This window comes from Hemicordylus capensis, chromosome 6 (genome assembly GCF_027244095.1).
Source record: "Hemicordylus capensis ecotype Gifberg chromosome 6, rHemCap1.1.pri, whole genome shotgun sequence".
Taxonomy (NCBI): domain Eukaryota; kingdom Metazoa; phylum Chordata; class Lepidosauria; order Squamata; family Cordylidae; genus Hemicordylus; species Hemicordylus capensis.
This window is the reverse complement of record NC_069662.1, coordinates 24,899,237-24,922,180: the sequence shown is the minus strand read 5'-3', so window position 1 is coordinate 24,922,180 and position 22,944 is coordinate 24,899,237. Positions and strand designations below refer to the sequence as shown.

General features: G+C 44.8%; 1 protein-coding gene and 1 long non-coding RNA gene across 2 annotated transcripts in view; one reads left to right on the top strand and one right to left on the bottom strand.

The window, feature by feature from the left end:
* The first annotated feature begins 1,727 nt into the window (after positions 1-1,727).
* The window catches only part of LOC128329792 (uncharacterized), a 29,410-nt gene continuing 8,193 nt past the window's right edge, over positions 1,728-22,944 (top strand). The window contains exon 1 of the long non-coding RNA XR_008309793.1: positions 1,728-1,849. This is a non-coding gene — a long non-coding RNA (uncharacterized LOC128329792). The remainder of the gene's footprint in view (positions 1,850-22,944) is intronic.
* The window catches only part of LOC128329780 (serine protease 27-like), a 43,961-nt gene continuing 25,854 nt past the window's right edge, over positions 4,838-22,944 (bottom strand). The window contains exons 2-6 of the mRNA XM_053261458.1: positions 14,603-14,629; positions 13,235-13,400; positions 12,840-13,111; positions 8,700-8,869; positions 4,838-5,381 (exon numbers count right to left, since the gene is read on the bottom strand). Coding sequence (XP_053117433.1) covers positions 5,082-5,381; positions 8,700-8,869; positions 12,840-13,111; positions 13,235-13,400; positions 14,603-14,629 — 935 coding nt within the window. The 3' untranslated portion in view covers positions 4,838-5,081. The remainder of the gene's footprint in view (positions 5,382-8,699; positions 8,870-12,839; positions 13,112-13,234; positions 13,401-14,602; positions 14,630-22,944) is intronic.

Below are 22,944 nucleotides of genomic sequence, written 5' to 3'. Positions count from 1 at the left end.
TCTGGAGCTGTGCACTCCCATTTTCTGATTGTCTGGCAGTTATAACCAAGATCGGAAGTGCTGGCCATGCCCGTGTGTAAGCAGCAGCTGGATTGAAGGACCTTTCCCTCCTATTTCATTCAGCAGCTGGGTATAGCTGCTGGGTAGCCCTCAGATCTTGGTTGTAACTGTGTACACTATTGACAGATTGTATGAGTGTTGAACATAAGAAGGCTCTATACAAGATCAGTGTGCAGAGCAGAAAGGGGTTCAGTGGGGAGAGCAGGCTTGACCCACCCACTCTCCCCACAGACAATCATGCACCCCTCCTCAGGCGGGCAGATTGCCCACCTAGATGAGCAGCGGCTTCGCTCTGGCTCTCCTGTGCCCAGCCCCAGTTCACCTGGCAGCTCCAGGGATTGGGCAAAGGAAAGTGACGCCGCGTGGCACCCCGCCCCCAGAGCCCCAGTAATGCATGTGGGTACGCAGTGCATTCCTGGGATCCCCCTCCACCCCTCCCCGAGTGTGCCCACCACAGCCGCAAGCAGCTGCAGCTAACACACGATCGTAAAAATGGGTTAACGGAGTGCTCACTCCATTAACTTCATTTAAGGGGGAGGGTATTTAGGCGGACCTGTCACCGTGGAGCCACTGGGCTCACCTGTGAGCCTGGCTCTCACAAGCGAGCAAAACCTGTCTAAGGGAGCCCAGTCGGTTTCTGCTTGCTCGTGAGAATGGCCTCAGTGTGTGAATAAGGCTCCGGCTGATTGACTTCATTAGGGAAGTTAACACGATCATCAGGATCTGGTGTTAAGCCCACAAGCGATGATCTAATGATGATCATGCAAACTGCCCTACAGTACTTAGCCCATCATTCGCTTGTGTGCTTAACACCAGAGCCTTATTCACACATTATGTTCCACACTAGTACAATCTGTGAATAGTGTATGTAGGCCCAGTCCTGTACACAGGTACAGTCATTCATATGTTATGTTGAACCCAGGTCCAGCAGTACACTACACATTATACCATGCATTTGAGGGAACTGTAGCCAGGTTCACCTGCTACATGGATGCAGTTACAGTCATTCACACAGAAATATGTATGAGTGTATAAACATCTGGATGCAGGTATGTCTGAATAAGGTTCAAGAGGAATCTGTGGGTGCTCCTTGGATGCTATGCTGCCCTTACTGGTTTGCCTCCATTAGCTTCTAAATCTCTTCTAGGTCTTGTCTTGCCAGCCTGACTTACCTTGAAGAGGAGCTGTGGTTCTAATCGGAGTAATCCTTTGGCAAGGAGCATGCACCTTTTCTATGTTTTATATACCACCTGGTTCTCCATTAGCACTGTACCAACAGAGTAGCGTAGAGCAGTTTTGCAAGCCTTCAGAGGCGTAGCTATAATTGAGCAGATGGGTTCAGAGAACCCGGGGCCCCCAGCTCAATCCCTCCCTAGTTTCCTCATTATCTTCCTCGGGCCCCCACTCCCCTAGCTACACCCCTGCAAGCCTTGTTTTGCTTATCATTGACGACCAACATTCTTTGCTTTGATCAAACATGCTTGGCTCTCATGCAGCATTTTACCTTACCTTAATTGGCAATAAACTTGTTTAGGAAACTTCCATGCAGAAAGCTAGATGAGCTGAAACTGAGCACGACAGCTATAAACTTGAAGGAGGTACTGTACATTAGATGCAAAAGAGCTATGGAGGCAGATCGGCCTTAGTACCTACAGAGAGTCATGCTTCCCAATCAAGAGGCTTCCTGTACATACGTGAGTGGCTCCAGTCCACACACAGAGCTCATCTAGCATGCGCCATTAAAGTGAACCAGGATGCTGACACGTGGAGGACTTCTGAGTGCACAGAGGTATGTGAACAGTGATGGATCCCACCTAATGAACTTACTAAGCTAACTGTGGTGCAGTCAGATACTAGGGCTGTTCTCGCGATTATTATTAGTGTAGGGGAAGCCACTGGTCTTGTGGCAGCAAACATGATTTGTTGTCTTTGCTAAGCAGGGTCTGCCTTGGTTCACATTTGGATGGGAGACTACATGTGAGCTCTGTAAGATTTTCCCCTTAGGGGATGGAGGCAGAGCACAGTGGGAGAGCATCTGAGGTCCCAGGTCTACTCCCTGGCAGCATCTCCAGATAGGCCTGGGAAAGACTCCTGCCTGTAAGCTTGGAGAGCCTCTGCCAGTCAGAGTAGACAATACTGAGCTAGATGGTCCAAGGGTCTGACTCAGTGTAAGGCTGCTTCCTATGGTCTTGTGGTAACGAGCATGAATTGCCCCCTTTGGTTTGCATTTGAATGGGAGACTACGAGCCAGGTCTCACGATCAGTGAGACCTGCTTTTCCCCACAGACAAGCAGGGCAGGAGCCCTGGGCATCTGATCCGGCATCAGCCCTGGGCAGCTGATATGACACCCGGCTCCGTGACAGAGCCGGCGGGGGCTGGGAGGATCGGGGGGCATGTGGCCCCCGGAAGCTCCAGTATGCCTTGCGCAAGTGCGCAGAGCATACTGGAGAGACCCCCGAGCCAGGAGGCTGTTTCTACTCATGAGGAGCCACGGTGCAGAGCCGCACCGTGGCTACTCACGATTTTAAGAACTGGGTTTGCGGAGCACTCTCTCCACAAACCCAGTTTAAGGGGTGGGCTACAGAAGTGGGTGACCCGCTTGTAAGCCACCGGGCTCACCTGGTGGTTTACACAAGCAGCAAAAATCGGGCTAGGCTCTCCTAGCTCGATTTTTGCTGCTCGTGGGAATAGCCCCTACATGTGTGAGCACTGTAAGACATTCCCCTTAGTGCTTCCCTGGGAAGAGCACCTGCCTGCTTGCATGCAGAAGGTTCCAAGTTCCCTCCCTGGCAGCATCTCCAAGATAGGGCTGAGAAAGACTCCTGCCTGCAACCTTGGAGAAGCCGCTGCCAGTCTGTGAAGACAATACTGAGCTAGATGGACCATTGGGCTGACTTGGTATAAGGCAGCTTCCTATGCTCCTACGTTCCTATGGGAGCTGGGCACACTCCCGTTTTGTAATTGTGTGTTAGATAAAAACAAGATAGGAAGTGAGGAGCTTGCTCCTTTTTCAAACTCCAGGTGGGTAGGAGAGTTTTTCCTCCTACCTCATTCTGAAACTAGGGACAGAATCTGGGTAGGGCATGCTTGTTCTACTCAGCTGGGGCTTAACAGACAAGCAAGCTCCCCACCTCCAACCTTGCTTTTATCTAGGAGTGCACATAGGAGCGCACATAGCTCCCAAACTGGGGAAGGAGACTTCTCCTACCCTTCTCCCAATTGTGAGGGACAGCCATTGTGTTAAAGAAAATCCAAGACAGATGATTGATTGATTGATTGATTATTTATTTGATCATTTAATTATTTGATTTGTGGTGCTTCATAAAGTGTAGCAAGCCTCATTTAAGAGCAAACTACTAAGAGCACAGATTTAGAATTAAAGGGGACTTTGGAAGTCTTCTAGTTGCATCCATGCTCAGAGCAAGGACTTGTGACCTACGAAGGTGAATGGGGCCCACCAACGAGGTATTCTGAATTATATCCAACATTTCCCGAAGAAGATATAATGCCAAGGATTACTGTCTAAAGCCCCATCTCCATTCTATGCTGCTGAAGGCTCCACTCCACCGGATGTCTGCTATATTCATGTATGTACATTACAGCAGTCTCATTTAACAGCCATGAATTTGTTCTTTTGGTATAGAACAACACGCTGGTTCTCCAATGGGTTATCAACAGTTGGAAATATACCTCTGGAGGTGTGATGTGTGAATGGCGGGCAGTGCAATGCACAGTGCTTTTAGCATTTCTGTATGTGCATTTACTTGCATGTGCACCAGAAATAGGATGCATCCATTCACAAACACTTTACATACAGTTGTGGGCCTGAGATATACTTCCAAATAGCCCAAGTGGAAAACTGCAGCAGAAGCTCCTCTGAAATGCATGGGGATAACACAAGGGCTGCTCTTGCTAGACTGAGCCCCTATTTCCTTCAGCACATCCAAACAACTGATGTGCTTTTTACTACTGTATGGAGTATACACCACACTGTAACATCCTGTTAAAAATGAGACATTCATAACTATTTGTTCAAGAACCTGACTAGATCCAATTTTTAAAAAAAAAATGTGTTTCTTGCTAAAAACAGATCAATATTCCCCACTGCAATTATAAACCAAGATGCATATCCCTGAAATCTATATGTACCACTGATCTAGACAAACAGTGCAACCATACAAACAAATCTCTCAATAATACTAGAGAAATCAGTTACATAAAAGAAGTGAAAAAAGGGGATTGCAAAATTATTTTCCAAATAAACGTGATTTCTTCTAAATAGGAATCACTTACCCATTCCCAAATTTATTCTTTAAGAACAAAAGTGTACATCCCCAGTCTGAAAAAAGCAAACAAAAAAACAAAACAAAAAAACTTCTCAAACCCAACCTGATGAAGCCCATATTTTCCAATATCTAACTTAAAACCTGTCAAATATGACCACCTGTAATAAAGACTCAAATCTGAGAAACGTCCAAAAATAAAATCTTCAGTATTAGAATACTGTAAATACTGGCAACATTTTGGCATGCGTGTATGTGTGATCATCATGACAACTTTCAACTATCGGAACATACCTTGCATTTGGAAAGTTGGCAGGTTAAGCATATGTCCCCTAAACTTTGAATTATTAACTAAAAATAACCAGCAAAACCAAAACCTTCATTTCATACTACAAAAAAACATATATTAATTTCTCATCAATTTAAGAACATCCTTTGAGGATGTAGAGTGATTCAGTGATTATCAGTTTTAATTAGTTTGCTTGTATTGCATACAAGTCTTGAAATGTCTGTCTTGTAACAGATAGAAACTATTATCAGAATTTCCAACAATAAATAGGAAGAAAGATCCATTTTCTTAGAAGGAGATAATAAAACCAAGGCTGTTTGGTTCAGCTAAAACTGAAGTTTCTCTGGGACAAACTCAGAGTAAGGGACGTCAATACAAGGCCCACAATGCCTTTCTGTTCCATAACTGGATTGTTAGGAAAAGAGGAAATTTCCCCACTGTCTCTTGGTTATATGAGAATCAGCAGACACACTAAGAAGACCACAGTGCTGACAACAAAGGAGGCGGCATGGCCAGGCAAGGGCATCTGGGTTTTGGTGTCCTGCCACCCATTACGTAAATCACGCCTGTTCGGGTCTTTGACAAATTCGATGTCTCGGATGTAGCTGTGGATCCACTTTTGGTAGTACGTGAGCCGGCTGTATACACCAGGTCGGTTCTCAATGGCACATCCTTCTCCCCAGCTAACAATGCCAGCCAAGACCCATGAATGGCCAACCTGACAAACCATGGGACCTCCAGAATCACCCTGAGAATCAAGAGAACAAAAATGAGGAATGAGGAAACATGTATCAGGGTTAGTGTCCCAAGCAAAGCAATACTTTTTCTTCCAGATAGCAGAGAGAAAGCTGGCCCTCCATTTTGAACATATGAGCTACCTTATACTGAATCAGTTGATTGGTTGTCTGACTATATCACAGTGACCTTCACTATTTTTCAAGTGGGGGCCACGTCGGCCAAAAATCATCAATGTGAGAACCACCTCCTACCATCTCAAACCCTGCACAGTACTGCACTTTCCACAGTGCTAGAAAGCACTGGAAAGGGCTGTACTTCCCAGAACTCCACCCACACCTTCCAAGATGGTGCGAGGGCTCCATTCCCCTTAAGGAAGTTGTTCCAGTACTGCACAAAGCACAGTACTGCACAGTGAGAAGGTTTGTTTCCACACAGTGCCAGGGGAACTCTGCCGAGTATTCAGCTTTAACTAAAGCTTCACACAGACCCATTCAACAGTTTGGGGACACACTTAGGGTTGGTGGGGGCTGCCACTGGCCCCCAGGCCTTTCAGTGGCCAACACTGAAATAGAGTAACAGGAGAAATCAATGTTTAGATGATATTCATAGAACTAATGATCGCTTAAAAACACATTTTAAATTCAGGCCTTCTGACTCCGCTTTTGTCAGCAATTGTGAAGAGATTTGCCTCTGTCAGCAAGGTGTATCAGTTAATCACAAAATGTTGCAAGAATGCATGTGTCACTTGTCTGAGTGTCTCAATAACTGCGATCAGAAAAACATGGGCCGTACAGTACAATGTTACATATAGGGGGATTTCCATACATTCACAGAAAAACAAAAAGCTGCCGGTGCAAAAAGAGCAAGGATCTGAAAAATGTTAAAGAAAGGGTATGCAAAAATATAGACAAGACATATCTGGGTAGGAATAGAAGGAGGACATGAGGAAAACCACGGGTTAAGCTCGTGGGCATTGGAAATGACCAAATGAGATCCGACCTGCAAAGGGGAACTGGAACCAGGTTCAACCACCAAGCATGTAAACAAGCCATACCAAATTTGAATAGGCATTCCTAGAGAGGAAGGGATATAAAAAACTGAGCTCAATGATTAATATTGGGGTGGTGGTCTCCAACTCGTGTGTGTGTGTGTGTGTTGTGTGTGTGCGCTGGCAGCAGTTCTCTTCCGCATTTCAGACAAGGATTGAACCTGGGCCTTTCTGTATACAAAGCACATGCTCTGTCACTGAGCTATGGCTCCATACACTGGCTGACATCATATCATCATTATTGTTGCTGTTGCATTTTTATACTGTCTAATACACATTTTTTCTCTAGGTGATTGACAAAATAAATGAAGAACTCATGAAGTACTTGAGTTAACAAGCTAAGTGCAGGAGCACACGATGTTTACATGGCTGTGCTAAAACAGAGATTTGTGAAACTGAACAATTGCACAAAAGTTCCCTTTGGAACAAATGAGACATGCCACAGTTGTGCAAGCGCAAGCATTTCTGCAGTAGCACAACACTCCTCTGGAAAGCAGGCTGACAAGTAGCTAGCACACAAGCTTTGCTCTAGCGTGACATCCTTCTGCAAGCGCTTTGTTAATCAGGATGTCATCTATCAGGTATTAAATCTCAGCTCTGCTTCCAGCTCACAGAATTGCCTTGGACAACCACTCAGCTTGTGTTTCGTATATGAAGAATCGGCATGGCATACCATTTAGAGGGCCACAGTCCCTTTTGAATTCCTGAAGTACACTTGAGTACTGTCCCCTCTTTCTGGACCAGAGTAACTGAGATGCCAGGGATGGAACCTGGGACCTTCCGTATGCAAAGCAGATACTGTACCACTGAGCTACAAACCTGTTCTCAAAACTTTATACTGCATCATTGATCCATCTAACTCAGAACTGTCTGACTGCCAGTGGCTGTCCAGCATATCAGATTTTTCTTCTTTCCTTACCCAGCTGCCTTCCTCCACTTGTAGATTTTTGCCATGGGAAATGTTCTTATCTAGGTGGCCTCTATTGCCATTGTTGGTTTAGCATCCCAGACTGCAGATTCCTGTGCTTGAATGCAGCTATGAGGAGCTGTGTGTGCAGCAGTGTCATTAGGCACATACCTGGGGGCCCAGGTCTGTGCTCCCACTCTCCTAGAGGGCCCCGTAATTTTTCCCAAGGGCAAAGAGTTCTGTAAGTGGCTTGCTTCATGGCAGAAAAGTACAAAAACTTCTGGAACTGACACACACACACCCAGACCATCATTCCACTCTCATGGGAAGGATTCTGCACTTTAACTTGATAGAAAAGTGGAACATGCCCCCCACTTTTGCTCAGCCCTTTACATTTCCAGAATGGCTGGGCTTAGAGTTCTGAAATTGGGCACACATGTAGCCCAAGATGGCAGGACTCTATTCCTTATTTCAAGGAAATTGGTCAATCTAGTGATTTTAAATTATTTTCCCCCTACTGCAATAAAGCTGCCAGAAAGAGTTATCTCTATCCACAGAGTACTCCACATCTAGTGAAAGTGGAACTGTTACATCTGAATAAACAAACATGATTTCCAAATGCACTATGCTCATGTTGGTTTGTGATCCAAAAGGTCTGCATGAGAACTGTGAAGCTTTAATTTTCATGAGAACTTGTGGCTTTAATTTTCTTTTCCTTATGAAAGCACTATATGTCCAAGTTGGTTTTCTGTTTGAACTTTGGAGCAAGGGACACATGTTGTCTCTCCCAGTTAGTTTATGAATGGTCAAGAAGCTGTGTGAATCCACTGGGAATAGTGTAGTCTTTTTTTTTTTTCCCCTGGCAAATGCACTCTGACCTGGATCTGTGGGTTTGTGGTGAATGATCAAGAAGATGTATGGATCCTTTGGGGATTATTTTATTTATTTATTTATTGTTAAATTTATATACTGCCTTTCATTAAAAACAATCCCATGGCGGTTTACAAGTTAAAAAACATATAATAAAAAGAACAGTTAAAAGTATTATTAATTATGAAGTCTTTCCCCTCCCCACCCCACCACCCAAATGACCTGTGGGTTTGTGGTGAAATGTATATATACCAAGAGGATGCTTATTTTGCAGGGAGGCCCCTGCAAGCTCATTAGGTCCAGAGTCCAAAATTACCATGCTGCACCCCTATGTGTGTGTGAGGATCCCTGTGTGTTCTCCCCAAGAGATGACTGGTGATGAGTTTGGAAGGTCGCTAGGAAGGGTAAAATTATCTGGATATGAACCCCAAGCTCAAAATATTTGAGAAACATTGCCCTATATGCTAATGATTAGAAGCCAGGACACACACAGGAGCACTCACCTTGCAGGCGTCTTTCCTACCCTCTGCAAATCCAGCACAGATCATATCAGCCTTGATATTGCGTGGGGTCATGCCATCACCCATGTTGGTACGGTAGAGGGCCGCACATGTCTCAGAATCTATGATGGGCACCTGTAACTTCTGAAGGATTTGTGGAGAGGGAAGGTCGACTGCAATGACAACGTGGCACAGCACTAAATCAGAGATTCCCAGAACCCACCCACCATATGTGGCCTCCTCCCACACAAACACTACCATTCATCAAGCCACTCCATTCAGAATTTCCCTTCCTTTCCCATTCCCTTCCCTTTATAGTCCTCCATTTATAACTTTTCCATTCTTCCTTCCTTCTGTCTTTCCCAAGCACTTGATTTGATAGTCCTCCATAATGTCCTCAATCCTTTCTCTACCTTTTCAAATATCTTCACTTCAGAATATCTGTGACTCTCTTATACCAGGAACATTTTAGTGGGGTCATTCATTTCCTCATCCAAATGTTCTTCTCTCCGCCCTGTCTCAGTATTCACTCCACCCCTTCTTCTTTAACTCCCTCATTCACAAATTCACTCATTCATTCAGGGATATTCACATTGTACACATGTCTTTGTGTGAAGATTTGTACCTACAGTATGTTCATCTTAAAAGTCAATATGGGAACTGGCCCCTGTGAAAATGTAGGGAATACAGATAGATAGAATATACTGCATAAGTATGTGCAATGTAATGTGTGAATAACTGTACACATGTAGAGATTAACTATATACAAGATTGTTAATCTTTGCATTATATTTGACATGTGTACAGCAGTAAAGCACTGGGGATGGAGCCATAGCTCAGCGGTAGATAATCTACTTTGGATGCAGGAAGGTCCCATCTTCAATCCTTGGCATCTCCAGTAAGCTTTCCAGATGATGATGATGATGATGATGATGATGATTTCTATACCGCCCTTCCAAAAATAGCTCAGGGCGGTTTACAAAGAGAAATAACAAATAAATAAGATGGCTCCCTGTCCCCAAAGGGCTCACATTCTAAAACAAAACATAAGATAGACACCAGCAACAGTCACTGGAGGTACTGTGCTGGGGGTGGATAGGGCCAGTTACTCTCCCCCTGCTAAATAAAGAGAATCACCACGTTAAAAAGGTGCCTCTTTGCCCAGTTAGCAGGGATTACACACTACAACAGAGGTAAAATGTGTCGGCTTGGCGAGATCATATTGAAAATGATCCCCCAAATTTCAAACTCCTGCAATGGGAAAATACAGCTATTTTTCTGCAGTGGACTTGCAACAGTGTAGCACTCTAACGCAAAGATAAAATCCAGAATAAGGCATCAGAACTGTGAACGGCACCTTGCTGTCAGCGCAGGGATTGCTGTGTCACAACACAGGAAGCATGGAAGCACACTTAGCAGATCCGCAGTGACTCTGTTGCAGGGTTTAATTTGGAAAGCACCCAGGTAGGCCTGGGATAGACTCTGACCTGAAACCCTGGAGAAGCATCTGCCAGTCAGTGCAGACAAAAGTGAGCTAGATGTCCAATGGTCTGACTCCAGATAAAGGACTTCCTGTGTTCTATCTGTACTCTACATTTTCATGGGGGCCAGTCCCCATCTTGATTTTTATGAGTCCCCATATTTTATTTATTTATTATTGCTAAATTTATATACCACCTTTCATTTAAAACCATCCCAAGGCAGTTTACAGAAGTTAAAAATATATATATAATAAAAATGACAGTTAAAAGTATTAAGCTAACAATATGAAAACAAATCTGATTTAAAATACCAACATAAAAACATAAGAATTGGCTTTTATATATACAGACTATGTTCATTGAACATACTGTGCATATTGGGTTTCATTTTAGCATGAAGAGGCATAGTGTGTGGGCTAAAATTTTGTGAAAGCATAGAAAGAGCACAAAAAGCTGCATTGGTCAGCATTGGTCCTAGAATCTAAGTTCCTAAGTATCTCAGATTGTACGTGAATATATGTGTGAATGCATGTTATCAATGCTAGCTGACATATTGTGGGAGCAGGTGAGGCTTGAGAAGATATCCAATGACCAGAGGGAGGAGCTTCAGTGCCCCATGTAGTTACTTGTCCCCAGTCTAGCAGAACCAGAATAAACTATGCAAAATTGCAGATTTATACAAAATTAACAGATGTGCATAATTCCCCATGCATTGCTTTCATTGGTGCAGCATTACATATTTTATCACACCCAGCCATATGTATAGTTCCGTCCTTCACTCAGCAGAAATTGATCCAAGCCCAAACCAATGTTCCCTCTAAGGCGTGCGCACATGCGCGGGCACATAAGTTTTTTTTTTATGTCCACTCAGTAAGGTCCCACTCTGAATATACGTGCACACACATACACTGCCATGATACTACCTCCCCAAACAAAACTCATTCTGCACACAGATGGAAAAAATTATAGAGAACACTGGCCCAGATACTTGAGGGTTCATCCATGTAACCAGGTTTTAATATAAGGAATTAGCTCTGGTATAGTCAACATAAAAATTAAAAAAAATACTGCTGTTGGACTGTAGTGCCTTTATATCACCATTTATTAATGGTTACACTTCTGTTGTTATTTATGGAAATAATTACTGTAATTATTATTATATCAAGATAAATTTAAACAAGACCAGCAAGAACAACTTCAAGAGGGATAACCATCTATTGCAGAAAAACAACAAAGTGCCATGTTACATAACTTTGTTTGTCTGTGAGAAATATGCAGTTCTCTACATAATTAAAAGTAAAATCCTTTGCAACAGGAACACTTGGTAATCACTAATATGATACCTACACTTGATAGTAATTTCCCCTAGGGAACAATCAGAAAAACCATATAGGCCAGGCCTGCTCAACTTCGGCCCTCCTGCAGATGTTGGCCTACAATTCCCATAATTCCTGGCTATTGGCTGCTGTGGCTGAGAATTATGGGAGTTGTAGTCCAAAAACAGCTGGGGGGCCTAAGTTGAGCAGGCCTGATATAGGCCATTCTGGTTTCAAAGCATCTTATTGTTATGGATAAACACTTCATAAAATATGGAAAATTGAGCTTCTGGCTAAGAATAGAATAAATGCAATTAACACCCAGGCAATCCAATCTCTGGCTTTCTCCAAGGGTATAAGTGGTCTGAGGTTGATTTGAGTGAGTTTGATAGATTAACCTGCATGCTCATGGTGAAACTTGTCCAAATGCCTCGGTAGCAAGACTGTACATTCCAAGATCTGACAGAAGTAGGTGAGGAGAATGCAACTATGAACTCTCATAGGAACATAGGAAACTGCCATATACTGAGTCAGACCATTGGTCTATCTAGCTCAGTATTGTCTTCACAGACTGGCAGCGGCTTCTCCAAGGTTGCAGGCAGGAATCTCTCTCAGCCCTATCTTGGAGAAGCCAGGGAGGGAACTTGAAACCTTCTGCTCTTCCCAGAGTGGCTTCACCCCCTGAGGGGAATATCTTGCAGTGCTCACACATCAAGTCTCCCATTCATATGCAACCAGGGCAGACCCTGCTTAGCTATGGAGACAAGTCATGCTTGCTACCACCAGACCAGCTCTCCTCTCCAAGAATCAGGTACTGGATCTTCAAAATTACTTCAAGATACCCTGAGCACCCAATCTTCAAGCAATGGTCAAGACTGAACAATTCAAAACTTCATCTTTCTGAAACTCAGCAATTAATCATTCTAGCCAGCCTCAGTAGGCACAAAAGAAAGAACTGAAATGTGGAAATCTAAGGATGGCCCAAGGCATTGAGGCATCTGAAGCTGGATGCCAAATGCTGCCTGCCCAACATCCTTGATTGGGGGCCAGCTCCCTTCCAAAGACCACACTTGCAAACTTTGAAAGTGGTGCAGGAGAAGAATGCAGCATATCATATGAGAAGAATGAGTGAGTGCAGCTCTTCCTTGCCAACATGGCCTGTATGTGCAGGGATGGAACATCGAAATGCCACACCAATTATGCACCATTATGCAAAATTATCCTCTTTGTCCAGTTTCTCTGTACGATGCATCATTTTCATAAATCTCTACCCTGCCCGATTGTATCTGTCAGCCATTTCTAAATTCTTGCCCCCTTACAGCCGCTGTTTTCTCTCCCAGACCTACCTGAATTGCGCAGGTTACCCCAGCCGGTGACCCAGCAGAGCTTGCCTGGGGGAAAATTTACAGAGGCATCAGGCAGGCAAATGGGCAGGATCAAGTCTGAATAGTTGACCTTTCTGGACAGTTGTACAAGGGCAATGTCCCCGCTGGTGGTCTGGCCCGCGTAGGCAGGGTTGATGATGACCTGCTTCACCCCCAAGCAACATGCCTGTGGGCCAGGATTGGAGAGCTGTGTGACTCCTAGGAGGACCTGGTACTGAGAGAGATCCCTGAACCTGGAAGCATGACAAACAGATTTGTCATGAGATACAGGGTAGAGTTGGCATTGTGGGGTGAGGAGCCAGGACAGTGGGATCAAGAGGCATCAACAGCTCTAGTTTGCCATCCCCTCTACTCACTGATAGAAGCAGTGTGCTGCAGTTATCACCCAATCTTCCGAGATGAGGGACCCTCCACAGACATGCCTTTTGTTTAGCTGCAAGCTGATCTGCCAGGGGAACTCGCCTGGCATGGCGTCCTGTCCTTTCACGATCCGGTTGAGACTGATGTGGGGCTGTCCGCAAGCTGTGTGAAAGAGCAGTGATTCATCCAGACGGATTTGGGGCTCAGTTGTTGTACACTCAAGATCATATTGAAATTGTCAAGAATATAGAGCCGAGACCAAAAGTATTTTATAAGAACTTTGGGCTTGAATTATTGGGAAGCAGAGTGGAATTTGAGGGGCAGTGAAGAAAAAGGGGTGAGAAGGGAAGTTGTACAAGTTTCGGGGAAGTGGCTTATCTCTGGTTGGCAATGGTACTGACATGAATTCTTTTGTTTGTTTGTTTGTTTTAAAAAAACAACAACCTTTTTTGTGCTTCTGTGGCCAGTAGTGTCAGTCCTAGAAATTCAGGAAGTGCAGGAGTTCTTCTCAATGGCCAGCTATTTTCTTCCCAGAATGCCCCAGGAATTATGTTACAGAGCTGACAACGGAAAAGAGCTCCAATGCTTTCTGCACTGCTGCTGCACCACTGCCCACAGAGGAATAGCAAAAGAATCTGCATGCGAATGCTGTGCACAAGCTGCTGGGAGCAGCACTGCACACGCTGTACTAAGATGGGTGAGAGCCCATGTAGTGTGGTGGCTAGAGTGTTGTGCTAGGATGGGAAGACATGGTTTCAAATCCCCATTCAGCCATTAAGCTCACCGGGTGACATTGGGCCAGTCACTTATCTCTTGGCCTAACTTACCTCACAAGGTTGTTGTGAGGACAGAAATAACCATGCACATTAGGAACATAGGAAGCTACCTTATACCTAATCAGACCATTGGTCCATCTAGCTCAGTATTGTCTACACAGGCTGGCAGAGGCTTTTCTTCAAGGTTTCAGACAGGAGCAGCCCTATCTTGGAGATGTCAGGGAGGGAACTTGGAACCTTCGGCATGCAAGCAGGCAGGTGCATGAGAGCAGAGCAGCCCCATCCCCTCAGGGGATGCTCTACCAATGATCTATGGCCTCATCAAAGCTTGGAGATAGAGCAGGATATCAATGTAAAAATAAATATCAGACTAAGACATTTCAAATAATGCCAACTATGCATGTTGAAAGAGAGGCCATAGACCCATCAACTGTGCATCAGTTGTGACAATCGATGTGCAGTCCAACCCGAAAGGGGATTATCACCAAGGGAAGAGAAGCATGCAAGACTTGAAGGAAATGCACATTCTGTTCTGGTTGTCACCAAGAGGAGAGAGGTATTCTGGCATTGCAGGAAATGCATACTTACCTCTGGTTGCTTGGATCTCCTGCACACCTGCAACACAACAAGACAAAGATAAGAGGGGTTCCTGAAAACCCATTAGTTTCACTGGGACAAAGAGACCTGGCTCAAAGTTCAGCTACATGGGTGACAGACATTTTATTCACTCCAAATGAATAAATGCTCTTGTACCAAGAAATGGCCCTGAAAAAGGTAGGAAGTGCCTATGGACCACCAAGAAACCATTATCAGTTGTCTAGACTCCCTGAACATATATAAACTTCAAAAGATGCACTTACGTCAAAAACGTTTATCTCCCAAAATCTGGGATTTGGACAAAGAACTACAAAAAGATACTGTACGGATCGATGTGAAAATAACAACAATAATTATAATGATGATGATGATGATAACAATAATGATGATAATAAACAAACTTTATTTATTAGCCTCTCCATAACAAATTGTTCTCTGGGTGGCTCACAACAGAGAATTTAAAAATACAATAAAAACACATACATTAAATCATAACAGACAAAAAAGAAGAAAAGAAAATACAAAATACAATACAACCCAGCGGTTGTTGTGAGGAGAAAACGCAAGTATGTAGTACACCACTCTGGGCTCTTTGGAGGAAGAGCAGGATATAAATGCAAAATAAAACAAAACAACAACAACAACAACAACTCATTTTAAAATTAGTTAAAAATCAGATCAAATCTGAAAACCAGAGTTTATAAGGCCTGGGTGAACAAAAAGGACTTTGTCTGGCATCTAAAAGAACAAAGTGACAAAGCCCAGCGAACCTCACTGGGGTGACTATTCCATAAAGGGGTGCAACCATCAAAAAGGCCCTCTCCCTGGTAGCCACCTTCCTCACATCATTTGGCAGAGGCACCCAGGAGAAGGCCTCTGAAGAAGATCTTAAGGTTCAGGTAGGAACATATGAGGCAAGGCACTCTCTCAGGTAACCTGGTCCCAAGTCATTTAGGGCTTTAAAGGTTAAAACCAGCACTTTGAATTGGGACTAGAAACGCACTAGGAGCTAATGCAAATGGTGAAGCACTTGCGTAATATGCTCAAAATGTCCAGTCCCAGTTAATAATCTTGCAGCCCTATTTTGTACTAGCTGCAGGACATTATTCAGCTGAAGTTCAGAACAGGAGGTTCTGCCTGTTATATACACGTTCCCAGCTTCTAGGTGGCATATGGAGCAATTATTCACTCATTTATTTCTCAGAATTGTCATCTCAGACCCATATGTTGTTTGGCCTTTAAGTGGGGGGGTGGCAGGGGGCAGCAATTATCCATGATTAAGAAGAAGGAAACAAGGTAGTTGTACATAGACTGCTGGCTCTGGAAAATGTTACGGTGGCTGAGGTGGGGCAGCTAAGCTGGCTCCAGGTCCAACCCATCTCTTCATCCCCACCCACATAGATCCATGACTTTCTGTCGACTGGTATGGCCTAGAATTCCCCACTGTCTGGGACATCTACCTCTCCTTGTCCCTGCAGATCAGATCAGTCTGCAATGGCATCATCACACTTTCTGTTCCAGCTGAGGGCCTGTGCTCCAAAGTCAATCTCCCTCTTCAAAACTAATTTAGCAAAGCCATAATTTTCTTTCCCCCACCCACCTGGAGACGCCCTGAAACCCAATTATAACATCATCAGAATCAGCTCAAGAAACTATTATGGCGCCTCTTTCATCGGCATTAATGATCCTTCCTTGCCGGCACTCGTCTGGTGCAGGCTTGTTAAGATGATATCGTTACCCTTATTAGTGAATTAAAAGAGGAGGAGAAACAGCAAATGCAGACCACAAATTCTCCCTGGGGCCTTGTGTTCCTTGGAGATCAGAGGCCAGGAAGTCCTGTTACCTCGCACAAATAGATTCAGGTGGGGGATGCCTAATTTTTCTCCTGCTGCCTGGACAAAGAGGCACCCTTTAAAGTGATTGTTGTCATATCTAGCAGGGGCAGAGCAACTGTCCCTATTCATCCCCAGCACAGCATCTCTCCGGTGACTGTTGCTGGTGTCTACTATATATTTCTTCTTGGATTCTGGACAGGGAACCATATTTGGGGCTTTTCTTTTCTTGTTTTGCAACACTTTGACAAGAACAGTTTGACAAGAACACTTTGACAAGAACACTTTGACAAGGTTTTCACTGAAAAGTGAATAAATCAAACCATGGTTACGATGGTGATGACCATAGTTCAGTGGAAGAGTATCTTCTTTATGTGTAAAAGGTCCCAGGTTCAATCCCTGGCATCTCTCCAGCAAGGCTGGGGGGAACTCATCTGCAACCCTGGAGAGCAGCTGCCAGTCAGTGTAGACCAGGGATCCTCAATGTTGGGTCCCCAGATGTTTTTGGCCTTCAACTCCCATAATCCCCAGCCCCAGTGGCCTTTGGTTGGGGTTTATGGGAGTTGAAATCCAAGAACATCTGGGGATCCAACATTGAGAATTCCTGGTGTAGACAGTACTGAGCTAGATAAACCAATGGTCTGACTCTGTATAAGGCAGTTTCCTATGTAACCCATGATGATGACGTCTGTTCCACATGGTCTCCCATGGCCTGAGTTGTATCCATCTTCTAGGGATGTTGCCAATAGGAGGGTATTTCCATAATGCATCATCAAGGGAACTGACATTGTCCTTCTTGTGTTGCTAGCATCAAAGGCATAGATGTCATAGAACACAAGATCCAGGCTTCAGACTTGCAAGATAGGTAGCAGGGTAAAGTAAAGGTAAAGTGTGCCATCGAGTCGGTTTTGACTCCTGGCAACCACAGAGCCCTGTGGTTGTCTTTGGTAGAATACAGGAGGGGTTTACCATTGCCTCCTCCTGCTCAGTATGAGATGATGATGCCTTTCAGCATCTTCCTATATTGCTGCTGCCTGATAAAAGTGTTTCCCATAGTCTGGGAAACATATCAGCGGGGATTCGAACTGGCAACCTCATGCTTGCTAAGCAAGCATTCCCCCACTGCTCCATTAGGGGCATAGCTATAATTGAACAAAGGGGGACATATGCCCCTTGGCCCGTGAGAGAGGGGACCCCTGTGAGGTGGATGTTCTTTGCTTTCCTAATGAGGGGGGATGGGGCAGGGGCCCATCTTCACTTTTTGTCCCAGGGCTCACACCAACCTTGCCATGCTCCTGGCTAGTAGCAGCTAGGGATGTGCACGAACCTGTTCGGAGGCCATTTTATAGGCCTCCAAACAAGTTCAAACATGGGGGGGGTCAAAGTTCGAAGCAGGTGGGGCCACTTTAATGGTGGGGGAGGGTGCACTTACCCTTCCCCTCACTTTCCCCCCACCGGCACACATGCACCTGGTATTTCCGGCCACTTCCAGCCGAAGAGGGGAGGGGCAGCACGGAAGGTACACTGCCACGCCGAAGGCCTTTACAGAAAATGAGTGCCGGCGGGGGGGGGAGCCGGGGGAGGGGTAAGTGCACCGGTTCTATGCACATCTCTAGTAGCAGCCACTATTTCTACATTTCCTACCCTTAGGAACACTTTCTGCATTGATACATTTCCTTAAGAAACCTCATCTGTCTGCCATAGTGTCCTTGCACAATGCCACAATTTCTGAGCTTTGTTCTAGGGCACAACTCTTATTTCCTGTGATGAGGAGACCAGGCAGGCCTGCTGAGCCCAGCTGCTGCCTTGCATAAAGCAAGAACAAGAACACACTGTACGTGCCCATAAAACTGCACACCTGCCAACATGTCTTTATTTCCCCATTCACCTGAATGGGGAAATAGGGACATGTTGGCAGGTATGAAATACTGAGGCTATTCTCACAGTCTGCCAAAATCGGGCTAAGGGAGGCTAGCCTGATTTTGGCAGACCGTGAGAACCACCGGGCTCGCAGCCAAGCCCGGTCTCACAGAAGCGGGTCACCGGCTTAACTATCCCTCCCCTAAGCCCAGGTAAGGGGAGCGAGCACTCCACTAACCTGGGATTTCTGATCGTGAATTGCCGCTATGTGGCTCCGCAGCATGGCAACTCATGAGTAGACCCCTGACCGAGAGGCTAAAAAGCATCCTCCTGGCTCAGGGGTCTCTTCAGCATGCCCTGCACACCTGTGCAGGGCATGCTGGAGCTTCCAGGGGCCGCGTGGCCCCCGAACTCCCCGTCCCCCGCTGGCCCCGTAACGGAGCCGGCATTTGTGTAGGCAGTCAGTTCGGCCACCCACAGCTGACTGACGGGTCGTCTGCGGAGAGAGCGGGCTAAGCCTGCTCTGCCCGTTAACCAATTTCAGTGGTTCCCACTGATCGTGGGGACCGCCTCATTATCTTGCATGGGAACATCAGAAACAAGCAGTTTGGGTGCACAATTCATAGAGCTGGCAATGACCTTTGGAGTCCTAAACTCTGTGCCTGTTCCCACACCAACCTGTCTGTGCACTAAGGTAATCTTTGGAGCACTCACCCCGCCCCTTGCACTGCCATATGAGAGCTTTTTCTAGCTTTTTCTGCCATATGAGAGCTTTTTCTAGCTTTTTCTGCCATATGAGAGCTTTTTCAATTCTTTTTCTAGAACAGTGGTTCCCAACCAGGGTTCCTCCAGACGCTGCCGAACTACAACTCCCAGCATTCCCATCTATAATGGTTTGTGGTTGGGGGTGCTGGGAGTTGTGGTTCAGAAACATCTGGAGGAACCCTGGCTAGGAACCACTGTTCTAGGGTCTCTTGTTTTGGCACCAGGGCGCTTTCCAGATTAAAACCTACCACAGTGTCACTACAGATCTGCAAAGTGTGTTCCGTACTTCCTGTGTTGTGACACCGCAGTCCCTGCACTGACAGCAAGGTGCCATTCACTATTCCTATGCCTTACTTCAGATTTTATCTTTGCAATTCAGTGCTACAATGTTGCAAGTCCATTGCAAAAAAATAGTTCTATTTTCCTGTTGTAGGAGTTTGAGATCCTGCCAAGCCAAAGCATTTTACTGCTATTCTAGGGTGTAAACTGGAAAGTGCCCAGGTAAAAGTGGTCTTAATTCCCCGGGGTTCTTTCTAGATTAGCCGCTTAAAAGCGGCTAAATGCCTCATTCAGGCAAGTCACAGTCAAAACGGAAAAACCTGCAGGGGGAAGTGTCTCGCAAAAACTAACAACCTGGAAAAATTCATTCATTCATTCATTCATTCAACTTCTATACCGCCCTTCCAAAAATGGCTCAGGGCCACACAGAGAAATAATAAATAAATAAGATAAGATGGCTCCCTGTCCCCAAAGGGCTCACAATCTAAAAAGAAAAACAAGACAGACACCAGCAATAGTCACTGGAGGTACTGTGCTGGGGGTGGATGGGGCCAGTTACTCTCCCCCTGCTAAATAAAGAGTATCACCACATTAAAAGGTGCCTCTTTGCCAAGTTAGCAGGGGTAAAATGACACCTTTTAAAAGCCAGATAAACGACGTCATAGCACTAAATCACAGTGATTAAATTCAAAGCAAGGTGTCCGACATATGAACGTCACCCGACGGTCAGCATCAGGACTGTGGTGTCACAACACAGGAAGTATGGAAGCACACTTCAGAGATACATCCTGACCCTGTTTTAGGGACTAAACTGGAAATCTCCCAGGTGTTTTAAATGGCCTTAACTGTTTATAATTGCTGTTTGAACTGCTAAGTTATCATTTCTATCGTTACTTTGCTTGGGAGGTTTAATGATATTGTTTTAATGTTTCTGGAGACCACTCTGGAAACTTTGCTGAAAGACAGTATACAATTTTTAATATAAAACAAATAAAACAATGGATAACCTGTCAAACATCTCAGAAAACACCATTTGAAAATCACTCATGTAGTTCTTTTTGAAAGTCATTAAAGCTAACTGGCTACCACAGGGACTCTTTAACGTGGGTTCCCAGATTTTGTTGAACTACAACTTTCATCATCCCAACCACAATGTCCTTCAACCATTGAACCTCTGTTTACAAAAAGACACTCTGAAAGAGGAAAACTTATAGAGCAGGGAAAGGGTCAAGCTTGAACCTTTCTCTCTGATGTGCTAATTTTCTACTTGCAAGAATTATTTATGTGGAGAAGCAACTGTGGCTCTTCTACCACCTCAGCTTTCTGCTGCTTCATTCCATTGCATGTACAGAGCACAGTTCTATGGGCCCAACCTTTGTTAATCTGTCACAGAATTTAGGGGAAGGATTGCTAATGGCTCCATGTCTGGATGGACTGGAGAAGATCTAAATAGTTCACTCATAATGACAGCCAGCTGTAATTAGGTTATAAGGGAGCACAACGCTGGTAAGGTAATGATGAGGCCACTGATTTGAATCTCTACATAACCACAACTACACGGGAATAATCAGGAGAGATCAAAGTGTGAGTGAGAAAGATGAGAACTCAGAGGCAGTCAGCAAGGGGGGAAAATGAAGGGAGGCAGAATGATTTAACGTCTGCAAAGAGAAGAAGGAATGTTTCTGAAAATTTGTCCTGGAGGAGTTTTAAAAACAAGCTAGAGAGAACGTTTGGCTGAGTTGATATGAATGAGGACAAAGGCTTGTAAAAGTAATAGACCATCAAGGAGATATCAAAACAATTCAGGAAGGAAGGTGGACTGGGAAAAAATCCTTATGGAAACACAATGGAAACTTAGTGGCAGGTTTAAAAAAAAGTCATGTTGGCGGAGTCTGAAGGATCATTTGTAAGGGGATTGTAGAAAAGAAATGGAAAACTGGAGGAAAAGCAAATGAATACAAATTTTGGCACAGCTCTTCCCTTGAGCAGAAAGACAAATACTCTCTGCTGTGATTTCAGAACTGGAACCATCTGGTTGGGATTTGTGAGGATGAAGTAATGTAGATTTCAAGACACAGCTGGTTGAAATTTGTATACAATGTCCACGGAATCGTTCATACCAGAGCTGGAGCTTTAGAAATAACCCCAGATCTAGATTCATAATGAGGCTGCAGCAAAGGTTGTTTAAAACAGCTGAAAAATGTCCTCATGTGCTGGTGGAATTGTTTGAGAAGTCAACCAAAGAGACTGAATTTTATGTATTAAAATTAAGAGTATCCAAGAATCTGCTAAAGGAATTCCATTGGTCAAGTCAGCAGATCAACCTTGAGCAGATGAATTCTGTGGAAAATCTGGTTGGCAGTTGAAAATTTGGCAAGTGCTCCCAATATAATCAGTGAGTAGCTTTTCTTAAAGGCCCCAGATGTTTTGTCAAGGCTGCCAGACAATTAAATAAATATAGATGATTAACTGTAAGGAGTTTTGTCAATTAATTGATTGCATCAGCTTAAATTTGCACATGAGAAAGGAACATTGATCTTACCTGTGAAGGGTGCTTTTTCCCTGTAACTGGAGCTCATCAGTATGGGATTAGTCACTGAGCATGCTCAAAACAGGCAGGAAATAATCAAACGGTAGTTCCTCTAGGTAGAGGGCACCATCCCCAGTTCCAGGATTGAAGCAAAGAGTGGTGAAGCAAGTTGAGGTCTTGCTAGCAAAAAACAACTCAAATAACAAAGGTGTCAAGAAAACAACTCCTGCAACCAAAGAGGGAAAAGGCAGAGAAGAAGAAGGGAAAGAGAAAGAAGCAGTAGTATAGAAAGCACTATAACCCTGGACAACTGCCACCTTCCAAAAGCGACCTAGCCCTTCCAGCTATTTACAAGGACAAACAGGTAGGTTACCCCAAGCCAAAAAACCATCCAGGAGGGCCTGATGAGCTCCAGTTACAGAGAAAAAGAACCCTTCATGGGTAAGACCAATGTTCCTTTCCCTCCCTCTACTGGAGCTCATCCATATGGGACATGCCCAAGCAGTATCCCCGAAGGTCAAGGTGGGAGAGGATGTTTTAGACCACCTGTTGTAGAACCCTACAGCCAAAGGCCGCCTGAGAAGATGCAAAAGAGGGAATCTTATAGTGGCGGATAAAGGGTTCCATGTTGCCTCTCTGCAAATATCCGCCAATGGAGCTTGGGTAGAGAAAGCTGCGGATGCCGCAGCGCTACGGGTGGAGTGGACCGTAATACCCGCCAGAGGGGGGAAGTTCTGAGAATCATATGCAAGCTTAATGCACACCCTAATCCAGGCTGCCAATGAAGATTTTGACGCCTTCTGGCCGAGATTGTGTGATTGAAACGACACAAAAAGAGCATCCAACCGCCTGGTATCCTTGGTGTGAAGGACGTAGAAACGCAAGGTATGGCAGACATCTAGCTTGTGCCAGAGGTTCTCTTTGTGATGAGAAGGGTTGGGGCAGAAGGAGGATAGGACAACATCCTGGGAGCGATGAAAAACTGTATTAACCTTCAGCAAACAGGTAGGTTCCAGTCGCAGGATAGCCTCATCAGGCTGGAAGATGCACAGTTCTTTGTGAACCGA